At 53.3% G+C, this 24,606-nt stretch overlaps 1 protein-coding gene across 1 annotated transcript; it reads right to left on the bottom strand.

Moving 5' to 3' along the window:
- Positions 1-848: 848 nt before the first annotated feature.
- Positions 849-22,256, bottom strand: OTUB2 (OTU deubiquitinase, ubiquitin aldehyde binding 2). Its single transcript, XM_011230930.3, has 6 exons — positions 22,060-22,256; positions 11,071-11,166; positions 9,558-9,676; positions 5,392-5,476; positions 4,603-4,797; positions 849-3,572 (listed from the first exon to the last, which is right to left on the bottom strand). The coding sequence occupies exons 1-6, from the start codon at positions 22,060-22,062 to the stop codon at positions 3,366-3,368; spliced, it is 705 nt and encodes a 234-aa protein (XP_011229232.1). The 5' UTR covers positions 22,063-22,256; the 3' UTR covers positions 849-3,365.
- Between the last annotated feature and the right edge of the window lie 2,350 nt (positions 22,257-24,606).

Genomic DNA, 24,606 nt, shown 5'->3' with positions numbered 1-24,606 from the left:
CATCTATTTTATCATTTGGTTTCTAACAAGCCTCTGAGATACAAGTCCTTTTTGTAGTTGAGAAGGCTGACACCAAGTGGTTTAGACTTGCTCAGATCACAGAGCGGCCAAGTGGCAGACCTGGGATTAAAACCGTGGATAATTCCTGGTGGGCGCAGGGCATGTTTAGTCTTAAAAGGACAGTAGTGTTGTCAAGGAATGTCTCCCCAGGGTCACCGTGACCCAGGGAGAATGCAGTAGAAAACAAACCTAGTCTGTGAGATCAGTTCTTGAGTGACAGCTAATGGAGGATGGCCGGGGACTCACCGTTATCCGGATGATACAGTGGCGGTTTGAGCAGCATTAAGGAACTTTAGCAGCACCTGAGTCATGAGAGGCCTGAGGCTACTGGTCACAGGCTAAACAGACCCACTGATGTCTGTTGACATGCTGCCCTTGTCCCTTAACAGCAGATGCTCCGTTTTTTTGGCAGGGTAATGTGTTAAGGGAAGTCAGTTTTAAAAAATAAGGTTAGCATCCCAGGCAGTTCTGTTGACTTGATGAAGTAAAGCTTTGGTGAGTCCTTGGTTTCTTTGGCACCTCCAGCCCAAGGGCAGAACTTCCTGAGTATCTGGATCTTCCACTAAATGAGAACCAGGGTGATTCACTCACTCACATAAGCCTCACGGGACAGTGTTGATCTTCAACGCATGTCAGATACCAAATACTAAGAAACCAGGACAAAAGCTGTCATGGAAACTGTTTGAATGCTAGAAAAATGTTTCCACTGACTGCCCAGAGAAGCTGTAGGGCCCGCCCACACCCCCAGCCCTAAGCAGCTGCTCACTGGGCCGCAGCTCCTGCCCCCATTTGCGCAGTGTGAGAATGGTTCTTAGACTTGTCGGATGGCTCCTGACACTCCCCCATTTTTGAAGCCAGTTTCCCTGGCAAGGAGGTATTTGCCTACATTGCAGCAAGTGTTCTGCTGCTTCCCCACTTGTAGAGAGCACTGGGTATCAGATCTCACGCATAATCTTGTTCCACTTTAACCAGTGACCCTGTGCTGCGTCCATTTCACTGATGTGGGAACTAGGGCTCGGAGGTGAAGTTCTTGGCCAAGAGCTAGTACGTGAAAAGGGGAGATTCAAACCCAGGCGGCTCTGGCTCCAAAACCCCTTTGTGCTTAAAATAGAAACACAGTCAAAAGCAAGGACAGTTTGTTCTTTTTGTTGCAAAACATTCCCATTTATAAAGTTCCTTTGGAAAGAAAATAGTAAACGTGCAGTTATAAAGACAGACTCTCATAGCAACTCTCCTGCCCCTTTTGGTCTGGACAGAGATGGCTTGTGAGGTGGGTGGAGAATGATCCAGGAAGTGTGAATGCCGGCATCACTGGCTGCTGTAGACAAAGTGACCTCCACAGATGACTGGATTTGAACAAGTTCTGAATTCTGCCACTCCCTTTTCAGCATTGGTGCTTGCCCTCACACCCTCTGAGGGCAGATGTGAGGGCAGAGAGCAATGGCTTGGATTGGACCAGGGGTTTTGTGAAAAAGGGGAGAAGCACATTATAAGAACATGAGAAAATTTGCCTCTGTGGCATTCTGATTCTAAATTGATAGGATCTCTCCTGAGAAGAGGGTCCCATAAGAGCACTGGTGGGCTCTCAGACCTGGAAGTCACAGCATAGGAAGCCTGGGAGGGAATTTCTTCAGCCAGTCTGCCAAAGAGAAATCTCTGTTTTTGTGAACACATGCCAGGAAGTGGCAGCTGCTGCTTATGCTGTGCGTGAGAGCCCAGCTGGAGGCACAGGCCATCCCGCAGTCCCTTGGAGCAGCCACGGGCATTCAGCCTGGTGCTGTGTTCATACCCTTCGGTTTGAAAATGGGGATTCTGATAGTCCCAAGTCACATAACACTTCCCCCGTTCTTCCAGTGTGTTTGTCACAGATCCTAGCACCCTACCCAGAGCCGGGTGGGACATTACCAATTCAGAGATCAAGGTCAGATTTACATTCTTGTGGAAAAGTGACATAATCACTTAGCATGAGCCCTTGGGTTTAAGCTCCAGCTAAGGCAATAGGGGAACCTGGGTCCCTGCCTGGCATTAAAACACCCTAACATCTGTCTTCACAAAGGCAGAATGATACAAATCTGCTATTTGTATTCAAGCCCTTATCAGTCTGCTATAGGGAAGTAACCCATGGGCAGTTCCCCATTTCTACAGTCTCCATTTCCTCCCACAGAGGAAGAGAGCTTGCTAGCAGTACCCCAGATCAGCTGGGACTCTTCAAGGTCCTGGGGACAGCAAAGTGACAAGGTTATTAAGGGGCATGTCCAGGTGGATGAACGAGGAGGCTGCCAGCCAGGGCTCTTGGCTTCTAGGCAGTTTCCACAACAGGAATCGCCCCCACTGCCAGTTTCCTGGGCTTGTCTCTCTTCTTTCCCACCTAACTTCCTCCAAGCCCACAAAACAGAGCAGAAGGGGGAAAAGGGAAAGAAGCCACAGACAGCTTTGCAAAACATGTCTGCCCTGCCCAGCTGGAGTCTGGCTGCGTGTACTGCTGTCTGCACCTGCACAATTACTTAGATTCTACTTCCAGGCTGCGTTGGGGGTGGTGAGACAGCTTCCTGGTCCCAGACCCCAGCCTTCCTTGCCTCTTTTCAAGTAGGGCTAGCAGCAGAATCCTGAAGGGCCTGCCCAGAGGCAGGCAGTTCTGGCCCTGAGAGAGGTAGAGAGGGGGTCACAACAACTTGAGCTTCATGCTGAAGGCCCCTTTTTAGACTTTGGCATAAAAGTCTTTTTCCTCCTTAAGTTAGGGTAAGAAAACACTCCCATGGTGAATGTTTGGAACCACACTGAAGCCCTCTCATTGGCCAAGTGGCCAACACTTCAGTCAGCCATCCACCAAAGTCCAGTCTAACAGCTGATTGGAATGGATTCTTTTTTGTAGAACTAAGTCACTGAAGACAGCTGACCTTGAGTTTTTCCTCCCCAACAGAGAGGCACAGAAAGGAAACCAGAGGGCCCTGTTTTTTATACAACAGAATGTCAGCACTGTCAGGAACCTTCTCCAGATGAAGAAACAGGCCTAGAGAGGGGAGGTGACCTGCCTAGGGTCTCAGGCAACTCGGAGCAGAGCTAGGGGTTCTGGCTTTGTAGCCCTGAGTTAGAAAGCATTTGATCCTCCATGAAAATAAATACTAACAGTATCACTAAGTTACCATGGTCCATAATGGGTAGGCCTCATTCCCAGTGACTTTGCCCAAAAGGCTGTACATTTTCTAACTATAGTTTAAGTTGCTTAAAAAATTGAAAAGCCGGAATGTTCCATTTAGAATGCAGTCCCGTTAGGTGACAGGCTCCACTGCATGGCCTAAAATTAATCAACGTTTATCGGCTGCATAAAGGATGTTGTAGTGGGATGTTTTATAGAGCAGGTAAACGGAAGGGGTGGCAGCCTCGGGGAACACGTGGTGGTTCAGGGCCGTGTCCATCTCATCCACATACTCCACCTGCAGGGCGATGTTCAGTGCCTGGGACAGGGCTGTGATCTGGATGTGGTCACACTCCATGGCCATGGGCTCCACTTCCTGCAAAGACCGAAATGAAAAAACAAACCCAGTTTAGGAAGGAGGCCTGGCAGAGGACAGATGAGATGTCCAGCCCTGGCTTTCATGGCCCTGGGTCAAAGCATCTATGCTGGGAAATAATTTTCACAAAAGCTCATTAGGTAGGTACTGTCATCCCCTGTTTCTAGAGGAGGACACAAGCCATGGGGAAGAGCAGCCAGAAACCCACTAGAACTGCAAGGCTTGACTCTATTTTTTTGATTCCAGACTCTAGTGGTATATGAGAAGAGAATACTACTTTCAAGAATTGGGGAGGGGTGGGGAGAAATTTTTGAGCTTAGGCTTGTTTATGCACAGAACCAAAGAATCTCAGAGCAGACGAGGACCATCATGAAGGGATTTCACAGGGGGGGCTAGGCAAGTGAGTGAGTCCGAATGCTGAAGAGGCAACCTAGAGAGGCAGAGATGGTGGCAGTCTGGCAAGTGTGTCCCACATAACCAGGGCGGCTCCTGCTCTGCTTCTGCTGATTGTGGCCCTGCAGGAATAAGGCCCTGGGAGCTGGATCTTCGAGAGAAATCCAGAGAGTCAAGAAAGCTGCCCAGGGTTTAAATGTTGGCAACTCCGTTTCAGATAAGTACCATACATCATAAACAAAACACAACTTAGGACAAATGTGACCCTGGGGCTGCTACTTTGCAATTCTGTAAACAGTCCAGTCCAAGGCCCTCATTTCTCAGGTGGGAAATCTGAGGCCTGGATGGGGAAAGCACTTGCCCAGAGCCACACATTCAGGCTGCTCACGTAGGATCTGTTTCTGGCTTGTTAATCATCTTCTTCAGATTACAAATGCAGATGTGACATCAAGTCCCCTGGCTAGGGATGATGGTACTCAAGTCTCCTGAGGGCAGAGGGGCTTTCACGGTACTTCCCCGTGGCCCACACACTGACGGCTCTGTCCTCCCCAATGTGTATAATCCCAGGAGGTGGGTATTACACAGCAGGTCCCAGGCTGGGGGCTAAGTCCCAAAGCTTGAGACCCTGAGGACCTACATGAGTACAGAAGTCCTTGATGTCCATCTCCTCATCAATGAAGTGTCGGAAGAATTCCGCGCGATTCTTGATGAAGGCTGAGGTGAGCAGGCGCAAAAACTGCACGATTTGGTCCGAGGAGCTCTGGTCGTTGAACACTTTCAGCAGACTGGACACCGAGCTGTCCTTCTCTACCAGCTCTACCACACTGTAAAACTGCACCCCGCCGGGCTGTCAGTCGGGAGGGCACAGGCAAGACCTACCCTCCCCCATGGGACTCTTTCCACAGGACCTTCCCCCTCCATGTGTTCCCATTTTTAAATCCTTAAATTGAGTTACCAAAGTAAGTCAGTCTGGGACCAAAGCTAAGTAGAGGGTTAGAAATGCTCTGCAGTGCATACCTCAGCCCAGAGTCCTGTCTAGGGAACAGCAGTTGGGTTTCCTTCCATCACTGTGGTTACTGGGATTCTTATTTATAGATTCAGAACTGAATCCTCTAACCCCACCCCCTTCACTAAGGGGACCAGGGAAGTAGGACAGAGAGGGAACGGATGAAGGAGGCTGGGGATGTTTCCAGCCTGAGAGCTACTGCCTCAAAGGAGGTACCGTTTCCCTGTGGGAGGGCAGGTCCGGGCCCTGGGCTCCCTGTCGCCACACGCAGGAAGCAGCTGTCCTTCCCCAGCTGGGAAGAGCAAGGACACAACCACAGAACCATGGGCTGTGAGGGTTCTCCAGCCAGTGCCTATTCCTGTCCACTCTGCCAGCAGGGAAAGACCTGGACCCTCAGCCATCCTGCCCAGGTTAACTTACAGCATTAAAGAAGTTTCGGAACTTGTGCTCCTCAAAACCAGCAGCCAGAAGGTCATTTGGGGTCTGCAGGACACGTTCTTTGAACCTAAAGGGGATAGACTGATGGCTCACGGGGAAATGCTGATGGAGCACTGCTATGACCGTCAGTGTCCTCCCACTCTGACCCACTGCCCCTGACACTGAGGAGGAGTGTGTCACTAACAGGTGACTGCCTTCTCCCTTTCAGTGCACTTCCCTGTGGATTACACACTGATTTCTGTCCTCCCCAGCATATACAATCTCAGGAAGGGAGTGTTACACCCATTTCACAGATTTAGAGATTGAGGTAGTCACCACCCACTCCCACACCTGTTGATTCTACCCTTCAAAGGTTTCTGAATTCTGTCCCTCCTTCCTGTCCCCGTGGTTCTGGCCGTATTGGCCAGGGCCATGCCCAGCCTTCCCGTGCTCCCATTCCCTCTCCATGGGGACCTCCGGAGTGACCTAGCACAGCCTTCTCCCTTAGGACACAGCTCCTCAGCACAAACGTCTAAGGGAGGACCCTGGCCTAGCTCCCCAACCTCTTCCTTCTCAGCCTCCCTCCTACCCCAAGGCCACTCCCCATTTGCATTTCACTCCTTAGCACCCTGTCCATCAACCACCAGCCTGTACCTACTCAAAAAAGCTAATTAACTGTTCAATTTTCAAATTTTGCCAAACAGGTGTTAAACACAGCCATTACTTCAACTGTACTACAACACAAAGATAAATATTCAAAACTCAGTTTCCTAATTATCTCTGCTCTTGAGGTTATTATATCTGTCGTGTGTGGTGGTGGAGAGATGACTGGGCTGTAGGCTGTATTTATCTCTTCCCTGCTCAGTGACCCCATGATGGTAGCTTGAAAACCAGTCACAAAAGGAGTATTTATACCACAGAATGGTCTACCACCACAAATCAGGCCTCCCTGCCCCACAGCCATGAAACCTTTATCAGCACTGGCCACCCTTTAAACCAGTGGCCCTTGCTGTGTCCGTGCTGGCTCATCCCTCTGCTCCCACTGCAGGCCCCTGACAGTACAGCCCCCTTCCAAGACCATGTCCTGGGGTACAAGGCAAGGAGCCCCACCAGCCCGTAGCCCCAAGACATGTTTAGCAGCAGAGATGAGCTACAGAACAAGCGACTAGACTGGTCCGTGGAGGGAGGGTAACAGCCCGAGCAAGAAGGATCAAGTAGGGAGGCCCCGGGGGGGAAGGGCAGCTGGCACTGGCTGAACTGCAGTCCGTCCCCTGGGAAGGGAGGCTAGACTCCCAGTGGGACAGGAAGGGGGTTTGCACAAGGGACTAAAAGCCCAATGGGGAGGCCCAGGTGCCTTGTTGGTGGGGGAGGGGGTAGTGAGGAAATGGGTGGCGTGCATGGAGCACCAACAACTAAACCAGGAGGTGGAAGTCTGCGCTGGCCAGGGCGCACGTGGGGAACACACTGCTGGCAGTTGGCAGCTCTGCTGTTCAGTTGCTCTCGGGCTTTGGGCCCCCGTTCCCCTCCCTGGCCTCCCTGAACCTCAGCTGCATTCCCACATTGATTCCTTACCCATGATTGTTGGCCCCCTGTACTGAGCACTGGTAAGTGCCACACTGGCCCAGCCAAGACCAGGCCAGGACTTAAAAACCAACAAGGTGAGTCGGAGGCGGGGGGGAGGGGGAGGAGGACGGCATTGGAATTTGGGTGAGGCTCTCTGCTACACACCAGCTTTAGCGTGACCTTGGGCAAGGCTTGTAACCTTCCCGAGGCTTGGTGTACTCAACTATAAAATGGGGTAACACCAACCTTGTACATCCCACTGCCCAGTGGACACCCCTGCTGGAAGGCTCACAGACATTTTGGACTCAGCATCACCAAAGCGGAGCTCCCAATCTTCCCCAGTCCCCCTTTGCAACAAGAGGCTCTTCCATCCTGAGAACGCTGTGGCAACACACTTGGCAGTCATCCTTGACTCCTCTCGGCTTGCGTACCACACCCAGCCGTGAGCGAGTCCTGTTGATACCACCTCTACAGGAATCTAGAATCCAACCCATCCCCTGCACCTGCTCATGCCGCCACTATCCTCTCCTTTCCCTGAGCACGTCCCCTGCTGTACCTTCCCAGTCTGTCCTGTGGATCGCGGCCAGCAGGCCAGGCGATGCTCTGCTCAAACCCTCAGGGGCTCCATCTCATTCAGGCCGAAATTCAGGGTCTTTATAGAGGCCCATGAGGCAACCCCCTTTACCTCCAACCCCTACTTAAAACTGCAACACCCCCCCCACCCCCTGCCTCAGTTCTGGACAACTTGGCCACCTTCCCCACCTGGTTTTTTCCAACACTTCTTGCCATCGGACACATCCCATGCTGTCTTCTCCCTCTAGCATCCTGCTGCACAGGCAGGGAATTTTGTCTCCTGTTCTCTGCTGCATCCCCAGGGCCTACAACAGGGTCTGTCTGTGGTGTCCTGCTAGGTGATTACTGCAGGGAGGAAGGGTGCCCTGGAGGGAGTGCAGGGGTGAAGGTAAACAGCATGCAGGGCTGGTACAGACACACGCAGGCTGGGCTTTGCGAGTGTCACCTTGCCGAGTCCTCATAACAGCACCTGAGTAGGCATAATTACCCACCTTCCACCAATGTGGAAACCAAGGCTCAGAGAGCTGGGGTTCCTTCCCCAAAGTCACACAGCAAGTAAGCAAGAGTGAGGTCTGGCCTCAGGGCCCTAGACCTCAGCATGGCACAACTCTGGGGGACACGGGTGGTGGGGAAAAGCCCTGCTCTGGACTGCACTGTCTCGACCCTGCATGCAGGGCTGGTACAGACACACGCAGGCTGGGCTTTGCGAGTGTCACCTTGCCGAGTCCTCACAACAGCACCTGAGTAGGCATAATTACCCACCTTCCACCAATGTGGAAACCAAGGCTCAGAGAGCTGGGGTTCCTTCCCCAAAGTCACACAGCAAGTAAGCAAGAGTGAGGTCTGGCCTCAGGGCCCTAGACCTCAGCATGGCACAACTCTGGGGGACACGGGTGGTGGGGAAAAGCCCTGCTCTGGACTGCACTGTCTCGACCCTGCAGAGCTGCGGGAAGATGGGGGAGGAGAGTGACTTGAGATAGGTGACTCTCCATCAGAAGGGACTCAGCCAGTCTCTCATTCAGGAATGATGTGTTCCAAGTAAGGAACAGGTGGCCTAATTTCTATCCCTTTTGAGGGAATCTATGTTTTGAATAGGAGGTGATGGCCCTACCCTAGCCGTTCTCAACCAGGTTTGACTTGTTCCCTGACCACAGAGGTACCTGATGAAGTCTGGAGACATTTTTGATGGTCATGACTTGGGGAGGAAGGTGCTCCTGGCATCTAGCAAGGATGTGAGGGATGCTGCTAAGCACCCCGTAAGGCCCAGGACAGCCCCACAAGAAGAAAACCCAGCCGAGCCGTCAGGAGTGCCGCTGAGAAAGCTGCCCTCACAAAGCAGGTCTAGCACCAGGGCCCAGGGATCGGGCCTGAGTACTCTGTGACCTATGGCCACTCTGCTCCCGTGTGCGTGGGCGGGGCGTGTAGGGCGGGCGGGGGGCGGCGGGCTTCATCAGATCCTCCCAGGGCAGTGAGAGCTCCAAGATCAAGAAGCAGGTCTCTCAGCAACTTGCTGCTCAGAGTACGTTCTGAGACCGAGCAGCGGCAGCGTCTCCTGGGAGTTGGGGAGACATACAGAAGCCTGCCCTAGATGACTGAATTGGGACCACACTCAAGATCCAGGCAGTTTGAGCGAAAGGTGACACGAGAGAAGCCCTGACGTAAGCCTAGACCCAAAGTACTAAAGGGTCACTCTAGGGAGCAGCTGCTGGACAGAGACGTTCCTCAGCATCGGGTCAAGACCCAGGCTACACACACATTCAAGAACAGGGGCGGCTGAAACTACTCAGAATGGTCAAAGCTTCGTTTTCTTCTTGGAGTGAGTCTTCAAAAAGGCAACAGTGCACCCCACCTAGGCGAACTCAAGCCAGAGTGACAGCACCCATGAGCTCACTGGTTCCATCCCAGACCGCCTGGCTGCCCCCATCCCTGCCATGGCAGCTCACTCCACATTTGGTAGACCTGTGCCTAGGAAACCCCCTCAGGGAGACCCAGGGTCCCCGAGCCCACCCAGCGGTCCCTTAACACCCACTCACTTGAGGACTTCCCTGCTCTTTCCCAGCAGGGATTCCAGGTAGGAATAGCCCAAGGCCCGGTAGAAGCAGTTCCCATCCCCCTTGGTCTTGCGGATCGCGGTGAACCTTTTGCTGAGTTCCTGTGGGGCAGAGAAGGAAATGTGGATGTCTGCACCCCCATCACCCCTCGTGTCATGTCCTGTGGGGACCAGGGCCTCCACCTCCCCCAGGCAGCACCCGGTGCCTCCTCTCAGACTGGCTGCCCCTTCACAGTCTCCCAGCTATCCTGTGACACAAATGTAAAACCATCCTGAGCCTGTCCTTGCGGCAGGCGCCGAGTGATGAGCACGACATGGCCCACCCTTGGGCAGCCTACAGTCCAGGGAAGACAGACTGTTAGACAACTATGACAGGACAAGGGAAGCATGGGGGTGCCTCGGAGCAGTGGCATCAAAAGTCTAGGAAGCCTTCCTGGAGGAATAGCACTGAGAGGAACAGAAGTGGTGTGCATGGCATGGGAGGCACGGGTGAGCAGAGGCCTTGAGGGATGTCTGTGTCCGCAGAGTCGGTAGAGCAGGCCTCTTCAGACATAACTAAGCGTCTGGCCAGTCCTCCCCAGCCCACCCACCTCCAGCTCTGCTCTGAGCTGCCAATTTCCCTCTGAAATGCCCTCGAGGCTCCTTTTGCTGCCTCATGGGGCTACAGTCGGGTTTTGATAGCAAAGCACGGTCTTCAAGGCGTCAGGGAGTCCCTGGTCCCACCGCAACCACCACCACAATGAGAAGGCTTGGAGCTAATGGGGCCCATCTCGGGCAGGCAGCAGGGAAGGTCATGCTCCTTGGGAACCCCATCTCCTGAGAGGGCTCCAGGGTACACGAGTCCCTGCGGCCCAGCCCTTGCTCCTGCCCCCAGGAAGTGTTCCCTGTGGCTGCAGGAGACAGTCCTGCCAATGAGAGAGAGAAGCAGAGGCATGCTGCCCCAGAGATGGACAGAGCCCAGGCTCTTCCTGCTGCCCTGCTTCTGTGAGCTGTCCCTGCATGCTGGCAAACTCCCCTTTTGCAAAGCCCAGCTGGAGTGGCCCTTCCCCGCTGAGAGATGCCCTAGCACTGTGGTTCTGGGTTGCAGCTTATGAGATCAGGCTTCCTGGCCCAAATCCCAGCTTGTCCGCTCACTAGCTGTAGGACTGGGGCCTGCCATTTAATATCTGTGCCTCGGTTTCCTCAGCTGTAAAATGTAGATAATAAAAGTACTGACTTTGCAACATTGTAACGAGGTCTCAGTGGGTGAATAAAGCACTTAGGATAGTATCAAGCTTTAAAATTTTTTTTTAATTTTCTATATATAGATATCTTAACTAAAAGATTTCTCACTAAGGCAAATGCCCAACATCAAAATATTTTAGGAGCCCTTTAATTTGCCTGGGAGCCTGGCACCAATGCTAAGCTGTTCTGCTTTCAAAGTGGCACCTTTGACTCCAATCCCAGCTCCTGCACATTAGCTCTAAGATCCTCTCCCCTGCAAACCTCTGTCTCACCTGGATTTTCCTCTGGTAAATCCTGTTTTCAGGATGATCCCGAAGAATTGATAGAATGTCACATTTTTCTGATATTAGGTTGAAAGAGGTTTCACTCTGAAAGACAGAAAAAGAAGCAAAGCTGTGACAATTTCAAAACAACTGATGGGCTTCCACCAAGTAGAAAGCCTCTGAACAGCTAGTTACATGACATAGGGAATGGTACCTTCCCACAAAAGGCACATTCCCAGTTCTCTCCGATGTCAGTTCCCTGGACAGGAGTCAGGGTCAGCCCCATCACGTAGGGGTGTCATCCTGTAACTTCCAAATGGATTCATTTTAGTGTATATAACCCCTTGAACCTAGTGAGCCTTCATGCTGGAGTATGACATGTCCCCTTGTTCTGTCCTTCCTGTCTCACTCATTCATTCTTTTATTCGCCAATTCCTGAACATCCAGCCTGCACAAAGAGCGCTGTGTGACAAGCTGGAAATAGAGGTTAGAACATCTGGCAGATGCACCACCTACCGGCGGAAGTCCATACCGCAGCCCAGCCTGAGTCTGAGTCTATTCCAACCCAGAGATAAGCTTCCTGGTCCAGAGGCAGGGCTCTGGAGAGCTGAGAAGAAATCCACAGGGAGCAGGTAATGGCAGGAGGCGGCTTCGGGGCCAGGGAAAGTGCAGGAGACACCTCTGTTCTAACAGCCAACTCCCTGCCAGCCTCCTCTCTGCCTCATGCTGTTCCTGCCCAGACTCTGCCCAGAGAAGTGGCAGGTGCACCCCTGCCTCCAACCCACCCCTAGAACGGCTCTGATTCCAGCATGAAGATAACATACGAGGAACTGGTATCAAAGCTATATGGCGTTTAGTGTAAGAGAAGTGGCTCCAGTGCCCGCACACACCCCAAGGGGACAGTTACATAATACTGCACAGCTGTGAAGTTGGTGTTATTTGGGATTTTTGTGATTGGAAATCCAGTTTTCCATCCATTTATTGCCATCATTTTGGACAGAGGTGTTGTCAGAGCTGACCACTTTCACTTTATGCCTCTGACCACGCTTTCCTGGGCAGCCGCTCTGACTCCTCACGGACTTGACAGCCCATAGAGCTGAGGGCTTACAGAGGATTCTTGAGGTTGCAAGCCCCTTTCCACCTGGAAAAAAAGTCTGGATTTCTGATGATTAGATTTCACCAGAGCTCCACATTGGAAGCAGAGAGCTGGGCCACAGGATCATACAATGAGCTGTGAGTGACTTCTGGGGCCACCCATCTCCACAATGGACAGATTCAAACTTCTGACAGTGAGCTGCTTTAGTTCCAATTCCCGTGTCCAGCATCCAGGATGAGGAGAGTTGCTTTGACCAGGCATTTCTGGCGGCCTAGATGCCCCCCGCCATCAAGGTCTCCAAAAGCCATGCAGGCCTCCCTTGGCACTGGACAGCATATCACACTACCTGAGACCTTCCATTTACCTGATGCCCCAGAGCCCATCACGGGGCCTGGAACAGAGCAGGGGATGAGAGGTTTGTTAAACGAATAAAAGCCACTGCCTCCATGAAGCCTTCCTGCTTGCCCCACCCCATCCAAGTCAGGCTTGGGCTCTCCCTTGAACTCACACTTTATTCCTTCTTTCCCTTTCTGGTGGCCTAACATGCCCTCTCCTGGATTGGCGGGGGGGGGGGGTGTCACACCCACTTCCCAGAGAAAAACCTGAGTGGAGAAGGATGAAATATGTTGTCCCAAGAAGAACAGGAGGAAAAGGCTTTCTAAAAGAGGGGACAGGGCATGCAAATGCTTGTGGGTGGGGGAGGAGATTCTGGGGTTTATTTCAGGAAACTTCCATTCCATTCCACCCCTACTTCTTTGCAAAATTAAGTCAGCATCAGGCTCTTTCCTCACTTCAGCTCAGACGGGGGGCAGGGGAACCATCAAGGAGTCAAATAATCATTCTGGGGCAGATGCCGTAGGCTGTTTTTCCATCAGCCACTACCCATTTCTTCCCTACTAACAGTCCCTGTTTTACTCCAGGCAATGTGGTAGAAAATGTCCGGGCTAAGTCATGACAACCTTAACATCCTCTTCAATGATTTTTTTCTAGACTTCCTTGTATCTGTGGGCATCCAAGTGACCAGGGCTGGCCAACTGGATCCATGACAAGTATTCTGGGGGGCTCGGGGAAGGCTTTGGTTTGGGATAAAACGAACAGAGATGGTATGTCCTGTTCTTTCCTCCTCCTTCCTGTCTTCCATGCAGATGCAATATCTACATTACAACAGTCGTCCTGTGACCATGAGGCTGAAAGCCGATGTGTGGGAAGTGGTTGGATGATCTGCTGCTATCCTAAGTCCAAGATATAGAGAATAACAGGGGCCATGATTTTGCACCTACTATGTGCCAAGCTCTGGGACAGAGGCTTACATATATATCCCCATTATCTCATTTATTCCCAACCACAATTATTATACCCACTCTACTGACAAGGTCAGGTCCCTTGGGCCAGGAAGTGATCTAATGCAGATCTGACTCTGAAACCCATGGAAATTCTACCAAGCCAAACTGCTAGGCAAACAGAGCTCAGAGTCTAGCTCTCAAGGGAACAAGGCTGCTAGACCTTAAAGGAACACTGTGTGCAATGCAGGCTAAGGCCTCTGCACCATCAGGCCAGGTCCCAGCCTCCTGCCCCTGTGGCCTCAGCCGGGCAGAGAGTCTAGCTCTCTACCCAGCTCAGTGCCTACGGCAGCATCCCCCAGGCTGAGGACACTTGTCACAGAGGGAACAAGAGATGATTTACAGATGTCTGGACATGGTGTTAAAAGACATCAGGACATCTGGAGGGAAAGTAATTCTCTTTTCAGTTTCCTTCAAACTTTCTAATCCTGCAAGGGAGAAAGGCGGCTTCCAACTACCTTTAACTCCTTCCCACTGTGCTAGTGTCTTTTGGCCAGTGAGCAGGGAGCCTAAAAGTGTTCCATTTTCTTGAAGTAAGCTCTGTGCCCAACGTGGGACTTGAACTCATGACCCGGAGATCAAGGGTCATAGCTCTATGGACTTGAGCCAGCCAGGCGCCCGCCCCACAGGGTCCCATTTTCATTTGCAATACTTTTTAAACGTAAAACAAGCCAGCTTTGGAGGCACCCGGCTGGCTCAGTCAGTAGAGCTGCGACTCTTGATCTCCAGGTCATGAGTTCAAGCCCTACATGGGGCACAGAGCTTACTTCAAAACAAAACAAGCCAGTTTTACTAACTTGGTTGGCATTTTTATGAAAAGTTAACATGTTTTGATCTATTCTAAATCATGGAAGAGGTCCATTATTGGCATAACCACCGCTGCACTATGGTTCACTTTGCACTCCCACTACCATGTGCTGATAAAGCAGTGACCCCCGGGACCCTGTAAGTTTCAGAATAAAAAATCCACTTCTGCTTTGAGGGAAAAGCAAGGGGCCCCTCAAGTATGTGTAAACACAGCAGGCATGCCTGCCCTTACAGCATCCTCTCGCTCATACTTTCGCTTCTTTCCAGACTCCCATTACCCACCCTCACTAACAAAAGACATGTTTTTACAGACTGTGGACTTAAACATGGGCTCAGGTCTTTCTGAACATGGATTAAAAAGCAGTACCCCCGGTATTGAACGCTGCTTCTGTCTGGCCTGCCCCAAACAAAACCCAAGCAGACAATGGGGCGGGGGAACGTGTAGGTAGTCATTTCTGAGAAGACAGTGAAGGAGGCATGGAAAGGAGTTTAAGGAATTCATCGGAACTATGTAAGAATAAGTACTTAAGATGGTAGAGAAGCGCCATCAACAGTCAAAATGGGACTACTAGCGTAGATCAGGGAAAGGGACACACACCTCGGACCAGGGAAGCCCATCTAGGTTTTCCACTTGCCATAATATAAACTTGGCCTGTGGGGCAAATTTCCTTAGGCTACTAAATTTAAAGGAAAAATACTAAATAGCAGTTCAGGGCTCCTCTTGGCCGCTGAGGGCGGAGCTCCTCACACTCGGGGTTCGAGAGCCCCATGTCAACACTGGCTTCCCCTTTGTCCCTGTTGCCACGCCCCCCCCATAGGTAGTCCCTGTGGCACGTGTTTCAATAAGTACCTTTTTATTGAGGGAAAGTACGTAGCAAATATACCCCCGTAACCACTTTCAAGTGTACAGTTCTGTGGCATTAAGTACACACATGGTTGTGCAACTATCACCCCTTTCCATCCCCGACACTCTACCCATTAAACATTAACTCCCCACCCCCCAGCCCCTGCATCCACCATCTGACTTTCTGTCTCTGAATCTGCCTATCCAGGGGGCCTCATTTAAGAGGAATGAATTGGTCTTCTTAAACCTACAGAGTTGTTTTATGTGTGCGTGTGTTTTATTATTCTACAGATCTCGTGACCTTTTTATTTTGCTTCAGTCGATACTATTTCAACATTTACCCCTCCTGACAAACGGTTCCCTGGCGCATTACCGCCGGTGATGGAGCCTCGGGTTAGCTCCAGCGCCCCCTTAGTGGTTGTAGTTGTATTTATTGGAACAGCAGGGGGCACAGGGCTTTCCAGAATGGCCCAACTCAGCTCCAGGAGGTCCCTGTCCCCTTCCCCCTCCCCAGCAACATGGCCCTGGTCACAGCTCTGGGGAAAAACTAGAGTCTCAAACACCAGGGAGAACCTGGGCATAGCCTCAATGTACTGGCCCATGTATCTGGTACAGTGCTCTCTGGGTTGGACATTAGCTGACTCTAATTGGTGTTATTTTATTATATTCTAATCCTGGCTGAAAATTTCCAGGATGTTATGTTGAAAGCATAGGCCTGACGATGTCCCATCAGACCTAGTCAGGACACCTGAAAGGATTTTAGCCTTTAATTGCTCGTTGGCAAACACCTGCTAATTAAGTCAGGCAGCTGGCAACTCCTCTTGGAAGCAGGTTAAGTTGAGGCCTGTATTTCAGAGTGAGAAAAGGACAGGTCTTCCCTCACTGGCTCTTCCCTGGCAATCCTAGGACCCAGCCCCACGCACTCGCACTTGGGCTCGGCATTCAGACCGGGTTTGAGTCCTCGCTGGGAGCCTGGCCTCGGTCTCCCTGGCCTGGTTTCCTCCCGCAGCCTCAGAGCCCGGGTGGAAATCCAAGCAGCTACTGTGGCAAAGCTGATCCCAGCCCGAGGCACACCCCCTCCAAATGCGGGGAGAGTCAGGTTCCCCATTTTCCTCTGGTCTGCTCTCCAAAGCCTCTCTACAGACCAGAAACCTGGCCACTTAGCCCCGAGCGTTGCTCCATCAGCCTCAGACTAGCAAAAAGCCAGCCTCACCCGCCACCTATAGCCCAATCTGCGCATCCAACCACTTTGATTCAAAGCCTTGAAATCTTCTGGTGAAGATGCCTCCAAGCGGGGATGGGGAGTGGCCCCCCGCCAGGGTCATGGGGGAGTTCTATCCCACAGCTCTGTATCCCTGCCCAAGGGAACCCCATGTGCCCAGCGTTGTTCGAGGATCTGCAGGATGGGGAGAGGCGGAGCCAAAAGGAGCAGGCTCCGGCAGTTCAGTCCAACTGGCCCTAAAGGCCTGTCTCATGAGATGACCTGTGACCCCAAGCAGGACCCCTGCCCTCCCAGGAGTTCTCAGTAGGCTCCTCCTGGAATAGGCACAGCTCAAGGTCTGAATTCGGTCTCCCTGGGCTTTCATAAGAAGCAAAATAGTAGGACCATAAAGCTCCAGAAGATCAGGGTCCTTGGTCCCTTTTGTTCACGGTGTACCCCAAGTCCTTGGAACAGCGCCCAGCAGGTGCTCAGTGATCACTTGCTGAATGAAGAAACCACCATCGCTGTGCATTCGCTACGGCAGGGGCTGTGGACCTTCTCATTTAAGCCTTGAAATATCTTGTTTTACAAATGGACACGGAGGCACAGAGAGGCCAAGCTATCTGCCTGAGGTCACACAGTGAGGCAATCTTTAGTAGGGACTTGGACCCTGCTCACCCAGCGCATCAAAAAGTATTCAACAGGGGGCACCTGGGGGACTCAGCTGATTAAGCGTCTGACTCGATCTCAACTCAGGTCTTGATCTCAGGGTCATGAGTTCAAGCCCCACATTGGGCTCCGCGCTGGGCTTGGAGCTGACTTTAAAAAAAAAAAAAGTATTCACAGACCTGGGTGCCTTTCTGCACCTTCTCATCCTCCAGGAACAGAACCCACTTGGCCCTCACACGTGCCCCCTTGTCACTTCCTGCCGGCTCCTCAATGGTCAGGCCTTGGGCTCATACTTCTGCCTACAGAGCCCCCCATCAACGTACCCTTTCCTGCATCTATGCACATACCCGAACCCCAGCTCTGAGGGGCTGGTGGGCCTCTCACAGGCCCACCCTGGGCCCCAGCGGGCAATGCCAGCCCGCGGCCAGCCCGACCGCCCTCTGAGGCTGCTCCACGGGCATGGCTGACCACAGGCTGAGTCAGCCTCGTTAACCAGGCCCAGTACCCCAGAAGCCACGACTCACCGCGTGGCCTGACCTCAACCTACCGGCTCCTTCACAGCAGAGGCCAGGGCTTCCAGGGGTCACCCAGACAGGCCTCAGAACCCTGCCAACCTCCCCTCTCCTCTCAGAAGGTCCCTGTCCCTTCCCAAGCCTCCCCGGGGCCCCACCCCTGGTCTTGTCTGCCTGGGTCTGGGGTCCCCACAGTGGGCTGCCGCTGGAGCTGGAGGGAAACACCCTTTGAACTGTCAACATTAGGACAGCATGTATAATACAGGAATGTATAGAATGATCCGTTTTGGAATTGATGAGTGACTACAATGACTGGAGGCAAAAGATCCAGGGATGACCCAGTGCCCCGAACTGGTCTCCTACTGCTGCTATAACAAGTTAGCACAAACTCCGTGACTTAGAATCAACTCAGATTTGCTATCTTGCATTTCTCGGGCTCCAGGGGAAAACCCATTTCCTTACCTTTTTCACTTTCCATGATCTCCCTCCTTCCACTGTCTCAACTCCTCACTTTAACCCTCCTGCCTCTGCCCGCCCACCCCTATTATAAGGACCTTTGTGATTCCATCATTGGGCCCACCTGGTGATCTAGGGCCCTCTCCCATCTCAATACCCTTCACGTCACCCCACCTGTGAGGCCCTTGTTGCCATGTGAGGGACCTGGTTCACAGGTTCTGGGGATTAGGTGTGGACATCCTCGGGGGCTATTACTCAGCCTCCCCCCCCATGCCTCTTCTGTGCTGTTCTGCTAAGGAAACAGGGAAGCCCCTGCATCTGGGCTCCCACCCCTCCTGGGTCACAGTTACTGACTAGCCTTGCAGAGACCCTGAACTCAGACCCCAGCCACCTCTCCTTTGACGCCGGGACTCACACAACATCTAAAGGACCCTCCGATTTTCATCTCTGGCCCTGACCTCTCCCTGAAGCTCTGGCTTCAAACAGCCAGCAGCCACCAGGATGTCTGACCAGCAACCCCCAGTTACTGTGCCCCAACTGCTCTCTTGCTCCACACCTGCTTCCCCTCCAGGGGTTTTCGGCTCCCCAAAAGGCCCCTCCATCCAGCTAGAGCTCACGCCAAACCCAGGACCCCTCTTGCACCCTCTCTTCCCCATCAGCTCCGCTCTTGGGTCAGGCCAGAGTCGCCACCGTCTGCCCTCAGGGAGGCTGCAACAGCATCGGCTTCCGCTCCTGCCCCCCACCCCCCAACCACCATCCTCCACAGCAGCTGGGGTAGGCTGCTTCACATGGAAGCCAGAAGAGGGCACAACTTTCCTCAGTTCCCTCCCGGGGCTCCCCTCACTTAGGAAAAGACTCAGCCTTTTGAGGACAACCTGCCGGGTCCTACAACAGCCGGCCTTGCTTACCTTATGCTCCCAGAGCTCCAGCCTCAATGGCCCTCTTTTTGTTCCTCCAACAATACATGCCCATTTCTACCTCAGGACCTTTGCACATGCTATTCCTGCTGCCTGGATGCTCCTCTTCTTAAGACTCAGGCGGCGTCACCTCCTCAGAGGTCCTCCCTGAGCGCCCTGTGTAAGGTCGCCCCTCCCCCATCCCCCCACCTTGACTTGCTTCATTTCTTCAGCACACTGGCTGCCATGTAGGTTCACTAATTTCCTTGCAATCTGTCTGTCCCTCCACTAGAATGTCAACAACACGAGGGCAGGGACTTTGCGTGCCTGTCAAGACCAGATCCCCAGTGCCTGGCACACAGTAATGCTCCAAAAATGCGTACTGAGTGGGTGGGCGAACAGATGCGTGAGCCGGTCTCACCCGCCTGGCCACCTCCAACCCTGCGTCCACCGCACTGCCAGAGAGATCATCCAAGTCAGCCACCTCTTACTTGTCTGAAGTAGGTTACGGTTCTCACCCCCTCCCCAGCGGCAGAATAAACTGAAAGCCCACAGCACAGCATGCGAAGCCCTTCTCAACACACCCTGACCCTCCCTCCTTTTCTCTCCTCCCTCCTCAGAGCGCCATGCATCCACACAGACCTTTCCCAGAATATCCCAATCTTAACCATGTTTCCAGGCCTTTAAGCGCTGTCCCACCCTGCCTGGAATGTACCATTCTTCAAATCCTTCCTGAATACTCCTATATATGCTTCAAAACCCCATTCAAAAGGCTCCTTGTGAGGCCTTCCTGACACTCCTTGCACCCTCAGAGCATACCAGCTCTCTTCTGTGCTTGCAAAGCCCTTGGTCAGGCCTCCGAGGCCGTGATCAGTAGCTCAGGAATGACTTGTGTTCAGCTCTGTCTTGACCAACAGGCAGCAAGCTCCTAAGAGGGGTCACACCCCTGGTCTTTCTCATCACTGCCCATCATGGGGCCTGACTAGGGTGCCTGCCTCCTGGGGGCTTGTTTGACAAATAAAAACAAAGCGCAGAAGGGCCCTGTGGTTTTACTGTTCACCCCTCACACTCATTGACTCACCAAATGGTAAATGCCTTTTGAGTGAGCGCTTGTTACCTACGGCCCCAGCCAGTGGCCGCCCCAGGCCTGCACCTCATCCCTGCCCCTGCCTTCCTAAGGGGCTCCGTGTCTTCTATATGGGACCCTTCCTCCAGCTTAGCCCAGTGACTTTGAAATGGGAGAGGAAAGAAGATGCTGGATTTCCCAAAGACATTCCGCCCCCTCCCCGCCCCCCAGCCGCACCAACAGCACCAGTCACACCACGCAGAAACAACAATCACTACGGTAGGTGCTCAATAAATGCCGAGTAAAAAAAGAACAGACACTGCACAGCCCTCCCCCAGGCCGTGATTCCCAGACAGACATCCGATTCGGTGGATTAACCACTTCACCCCTCTCCAGGCCCCCAGGCCTTCCCTGACACGGTGAGGCCTTGGTGCCTCTGACCCCGTCTGCCCTCTACCTTCTGGTCTTCAGAGTCCAGGGCCGTGGGAAGGTGGGGTCGGAGGCCTGGCTGTGCAGCACAGAGACCAAAAGTTCAGGTCCTCGCCCCCCACTGTCCCTGCCCTGTCCTCAGCTACCCAATGGTGGCCTTCTAGAAGGCATGCCAGCCTCCACCTCTGGGGTGGCGTTTGAAACCCATTATGACCCCAGCCCCAGCCACTCCCTAGTGGGTGATGGATGCAGAAACACCGGGGCCCCCTTCCTCCTGGAGCAGCAGAGCCAGGGAAATGCTCGGGCACTGGGGCGAAGCAGGAAGCTGATGCTTCTAGATGCCCCAGCAGCCGGCTGCTTTGTCCAGGACGCCCCCGACTTGGAGGACCTGCTGCATGTGCCAGGCTGTGACCAGGCGCTGACCCGTGCCCCAGCCCAGAGCGTCCTGAAGGGCTGACCATCTCCCTGCGCGGACATGGGAGGGAGGAGGCCAAGAAGAACCAGACACCTGTGTCCAGCCACTTCCCGGACTCTGTTGTCACAAGGACCAGCCACGGCTAGTTACCTGGGCCGAGAGCCCCACGTGCATCACCTCACCTGGTCCTCACAGCGCCCGTTGTACAGATGTGCAAAATAGTGCTGGGGTGTGGAGAGTGGGGGTGGGGGGAGACCAACCAAAGCCTCTTGGCTTTCCAAGGGGTGGAGGCGGCATCTGAACTCAGAGCTGTGTGACCCCAAGCCGCCATGGGGGCCACCAGCCCTTACACTCTACCGGCTCCCTGGAGTAGGGGGCTCAGGATTAAAGGGTTTTAGGCAGCCCTCACACCCAGTCCCTTGCAGAGTGCCTGACCCCTCCCCCCACAACCTGGAAGGTGGACTGATGCAACACAAGGAGCACTGGACCGGGGAGTCCAGAGGTTGGGTTCAAGTCCCAGGTCTACCACAGTCAGTCCCAGCCCCTTCCTTACCTGGGCCTCAGTTTCCCCACCTTCCTGGTTTGGCCTGGTTCAGAGGGTCTCTGGGGCCATTTCTGCTCCAGCAGTACTCTGAATCAGGGTTCCCTCTAGTCTTCGCTTTGCCTGGACCCCTAATTCACGTCCCTCACAACTTGAGGCAGCCTCTCTACGGGCGTCCTAAGGCACACACCGTCTGTTTATCTTCGGGATGGAGAGGAGGTCCCGTAACCGGCCACTCCTGCACCTCCTAGGTCACTTGTGGGGTTTGGAGGGGGACGTCTCCGATGGCCGAGCCCCTGGGTGGGTGGCGCCGTGAGCTGCCCACTGGGGGACTACTTAACAAAGAGGCCGACCCTTAGCCCTGGAGGCTTCCAGTTCCCGTTCCCCTCGAGGGCGCTTACCTTGCGCCGTCGGGTCGACACCCACGGACTAGACACCAGAGGCTAGAACGCCAGGGACACGGGAGTTCTAGAGGCCGGGCTGGGTCCCCTTCGCTGCCACGGGGGACGGCAGGGCCTTGCAGGGCCTTCCCGGGAAGGGCGGGGGCCCCCAGCATCCGTCCCGACTCACTCTTCCCAGGGGTCCGAACGCCGCGGGACCCGCCCTGGGGACTGAGCTTGACGCTCGTCCCCCGTCCCACGAGCGCACATGCGCCCCGGCAGGGAGCCCGCCTACCGCGCTCCCCTTCCAGCTCCTCCTCCCCCGCTTCCCCCCACGACCACTGACCATAGTGACCGGAGCCGTCGGGCCAGGTCCCGCCCCAGCGAGGAGCGATCCGGTGCGGGAGGGCGTCGCGGAAGCCACTGGCTGGCTCCGCCGTTGGGTCGGGCGGCGGGGGCCTCGAGGGCGTGGGGGCGAGCGGAGAATACACCCGACCGCTCCGCAAACCACAGGCTAGACCTCCACTGTGTCCCAGCAAGACACACGCCCCGCGATTGACGTCTGAGGCGGGCAATCAGAAGCCGGGGCACAGGACGTCACAGAAAGTGGGTGGGACTTCACGCGCCTTCAGCCTATGCTTTAGGGTTCATTTGACAGGGTGCCGCCCCCTTTTAAAGACACAGAAAGCTTTTAACTAGCAAAGGAGTTAGCCCAACCCAGAAAGACAGGTCTTCATTTGTAAAGGCTGATGGGCTCTTGACCAAAAGTGCAAATTGAGGTCTTCTGAAAGATTAGTTGGCTCTCATTAATTCCTAAACAAGGCCACGTAAGTATAGTTTGTTCAAGATCAGAGGACAGGTGCTTAGGAACACGTGCCCAATAACATTAAGTTACCTGCCTGCCCTTGTGTAGCTTCTAAATAATGTTTTACCCACTTCCAACTCATGAATCAGGAGGTTACCAGGCACCCAATTAATGGTTGTTGAATGAATGAATTTCCAGGATCGTTGATGCTGTGCCTCTGGAATTGTATGGCTTTGTATGAACGGCACAGACGTGAATCAGGTTTGATGACTCAGCCTGCATACAAGCTCATTATTACTGAACATCAAACACAGGAATATGTATCATTCAAAGATTCATTCACCAGCCCTCCACCCCTGGAGGAGATGATTTGGGTGAGGGAGGGAGGGTTTCTGGGGAAGGGGACTTCAGGGTTTCGCATGTGCCCATTTTACAGGTGTTCATACTTCCAGTTACATGTGTTAAGCAATTGCCCATTCCCACGCTCACTGTCCTGTCCGAGGCACCAGGCTTGACTCTTGGATGGACAAACATCTGTGTCTTCCAACTGCATATCATTTACTAGGTGGGGAATTTGGGGTTTAATCATGGTTCAATGAGCAAGAACAACAAAGACTGATTTTTACTGAGCATTCACTGTGTACTGGGCACTGTTCTCAACTCTCAACCTATATTATCCTACTTAATGTTCTCACAACTAATTTATGGGGATAGGTCCTATTATTATCATCCCTATTATCCCTGTTTTACAGATGAGGAAACTGAGGCACAGGGACACTAAGGTACTTGCCCAAATTTGCCCAGCACTCGGGGGGATTCAGTCCCACGCAGTCTGACTCTGGAGCTGGTTTTGAATTCATTCTGCTGAGGAACCATGCATGTGATCGTGGGGACGTGACTACCACACCCCTATCTGCTCTTGGAGAGTTCTGCTCTTTGGTTTTGATAGCCAAGGGAGTCAGAGAGGTAAAAGAAACCGCCCAGTGCTGCTCAGCTACAAAGTGGCCCGGCCAGGCTGGATCCCCAGGCTTTTGACTCCTCGTCCAGTGCTTGCTCCAAGCTGCGCTAGGCTTCACTCAGTGGAGGAGTGCCTGAGCCAGGTGTGCGTCCATGCGGAGCAGGTGAGGAGTCTTTGCTGGGGAAGGGAGGGAAGGGCCTGTGGGGCAGGGTCTAGGTCCCTGTCTCAGGCTTAGCCCTGATCAAGCTCACATCTGAGGCATTTAGGGCCTCAAGGAGGAGGACCCTGAGTGAGCTGAGGCTTCCAGAAGCCCTTGTGCTGAGCTATACTAAGCCCTGAGCTCTTGGCCCACTTTCCTCCCCTCTCCCCAGGCCCATGGCAGCTCCAAACCAAGCTGGCATCTGTGTTTGAAAGGAGCACGGGGCTGGAGTTCACAAGGGACACTGCGCCCCGGACAGGCTCTAGACTCTGCCACTCACTGCTGTGTGGCCTCAGGTGACTTCCGGGCCCTCTCTGGGCCACTGATTCCTCCCTTATGGAGAGAGTTGGACAATCTGAGCAATTAAAAAAAAAAAAAAAGGTCCTTAAAAAATATTTTTAGTGAGCCTTTTAAACAAAAAAATCTTGCCCAGAATCTCAGTATATGTGTAATGGACTCTTTCGTTAACTGTAGCTAGAATGAGTAGGAAAAACTGTAATCTCTTTGGTCCTAACTAATCAGGCTTCTTCCTGAGCTCCCAAAGCTGTTTGGAAGAGAAGAGTCCAGTTGGTTTTCAGGCTGGGTCTGAGTGGAAAGCGTGAACATTTTCAGAGGGCCTGCCCCAGGGCTGGGTGCAAATAAACAGAATCTGTTTGGAATGGGCTCTCCTCTCCCTGCACTGCTTTGACCTGGTGGCCCGCTGTCCAGGTAGAGGGGTCAGGAGAGAGGCTGCCACCAGGCCACAGCTTTGGAGAGTAGGGTTTGGGGCTGGACTCTGTGGCCCCCATGACTCACAGTTTGACCTTTCCCAGGCTGGCCCCCCACATCACTACATACAGCATGTCCCCAGCACACCTTTCTCAACCCCTCGCTCCCTCACTTCCCCGCTTCCTCAAGGCATGAACTTAAGAGGATGGCTTCAAGTGCCCAG

Source organism: Ailuropoda melanoleuca, chromosome 14 (assembly GCF_002007445.2).
Source record: "Ailuropoda melanoleuca isolate Jingjing chromosome 14, ASM200744v2, whole genome shotgun sequence".
NCBI classification, from domain to species: Eukaryota; Metazoa; Chordata; class Mammalia; order Carnivora; family Ursidae; genus Ailuropoda; species Ailuropoda melanoleuca.
The sequence above is the reverse complement of the archived record's forward strand: the minus strand, read 5'-3'. Positions and strand labels throughout refer to the sequence as shown.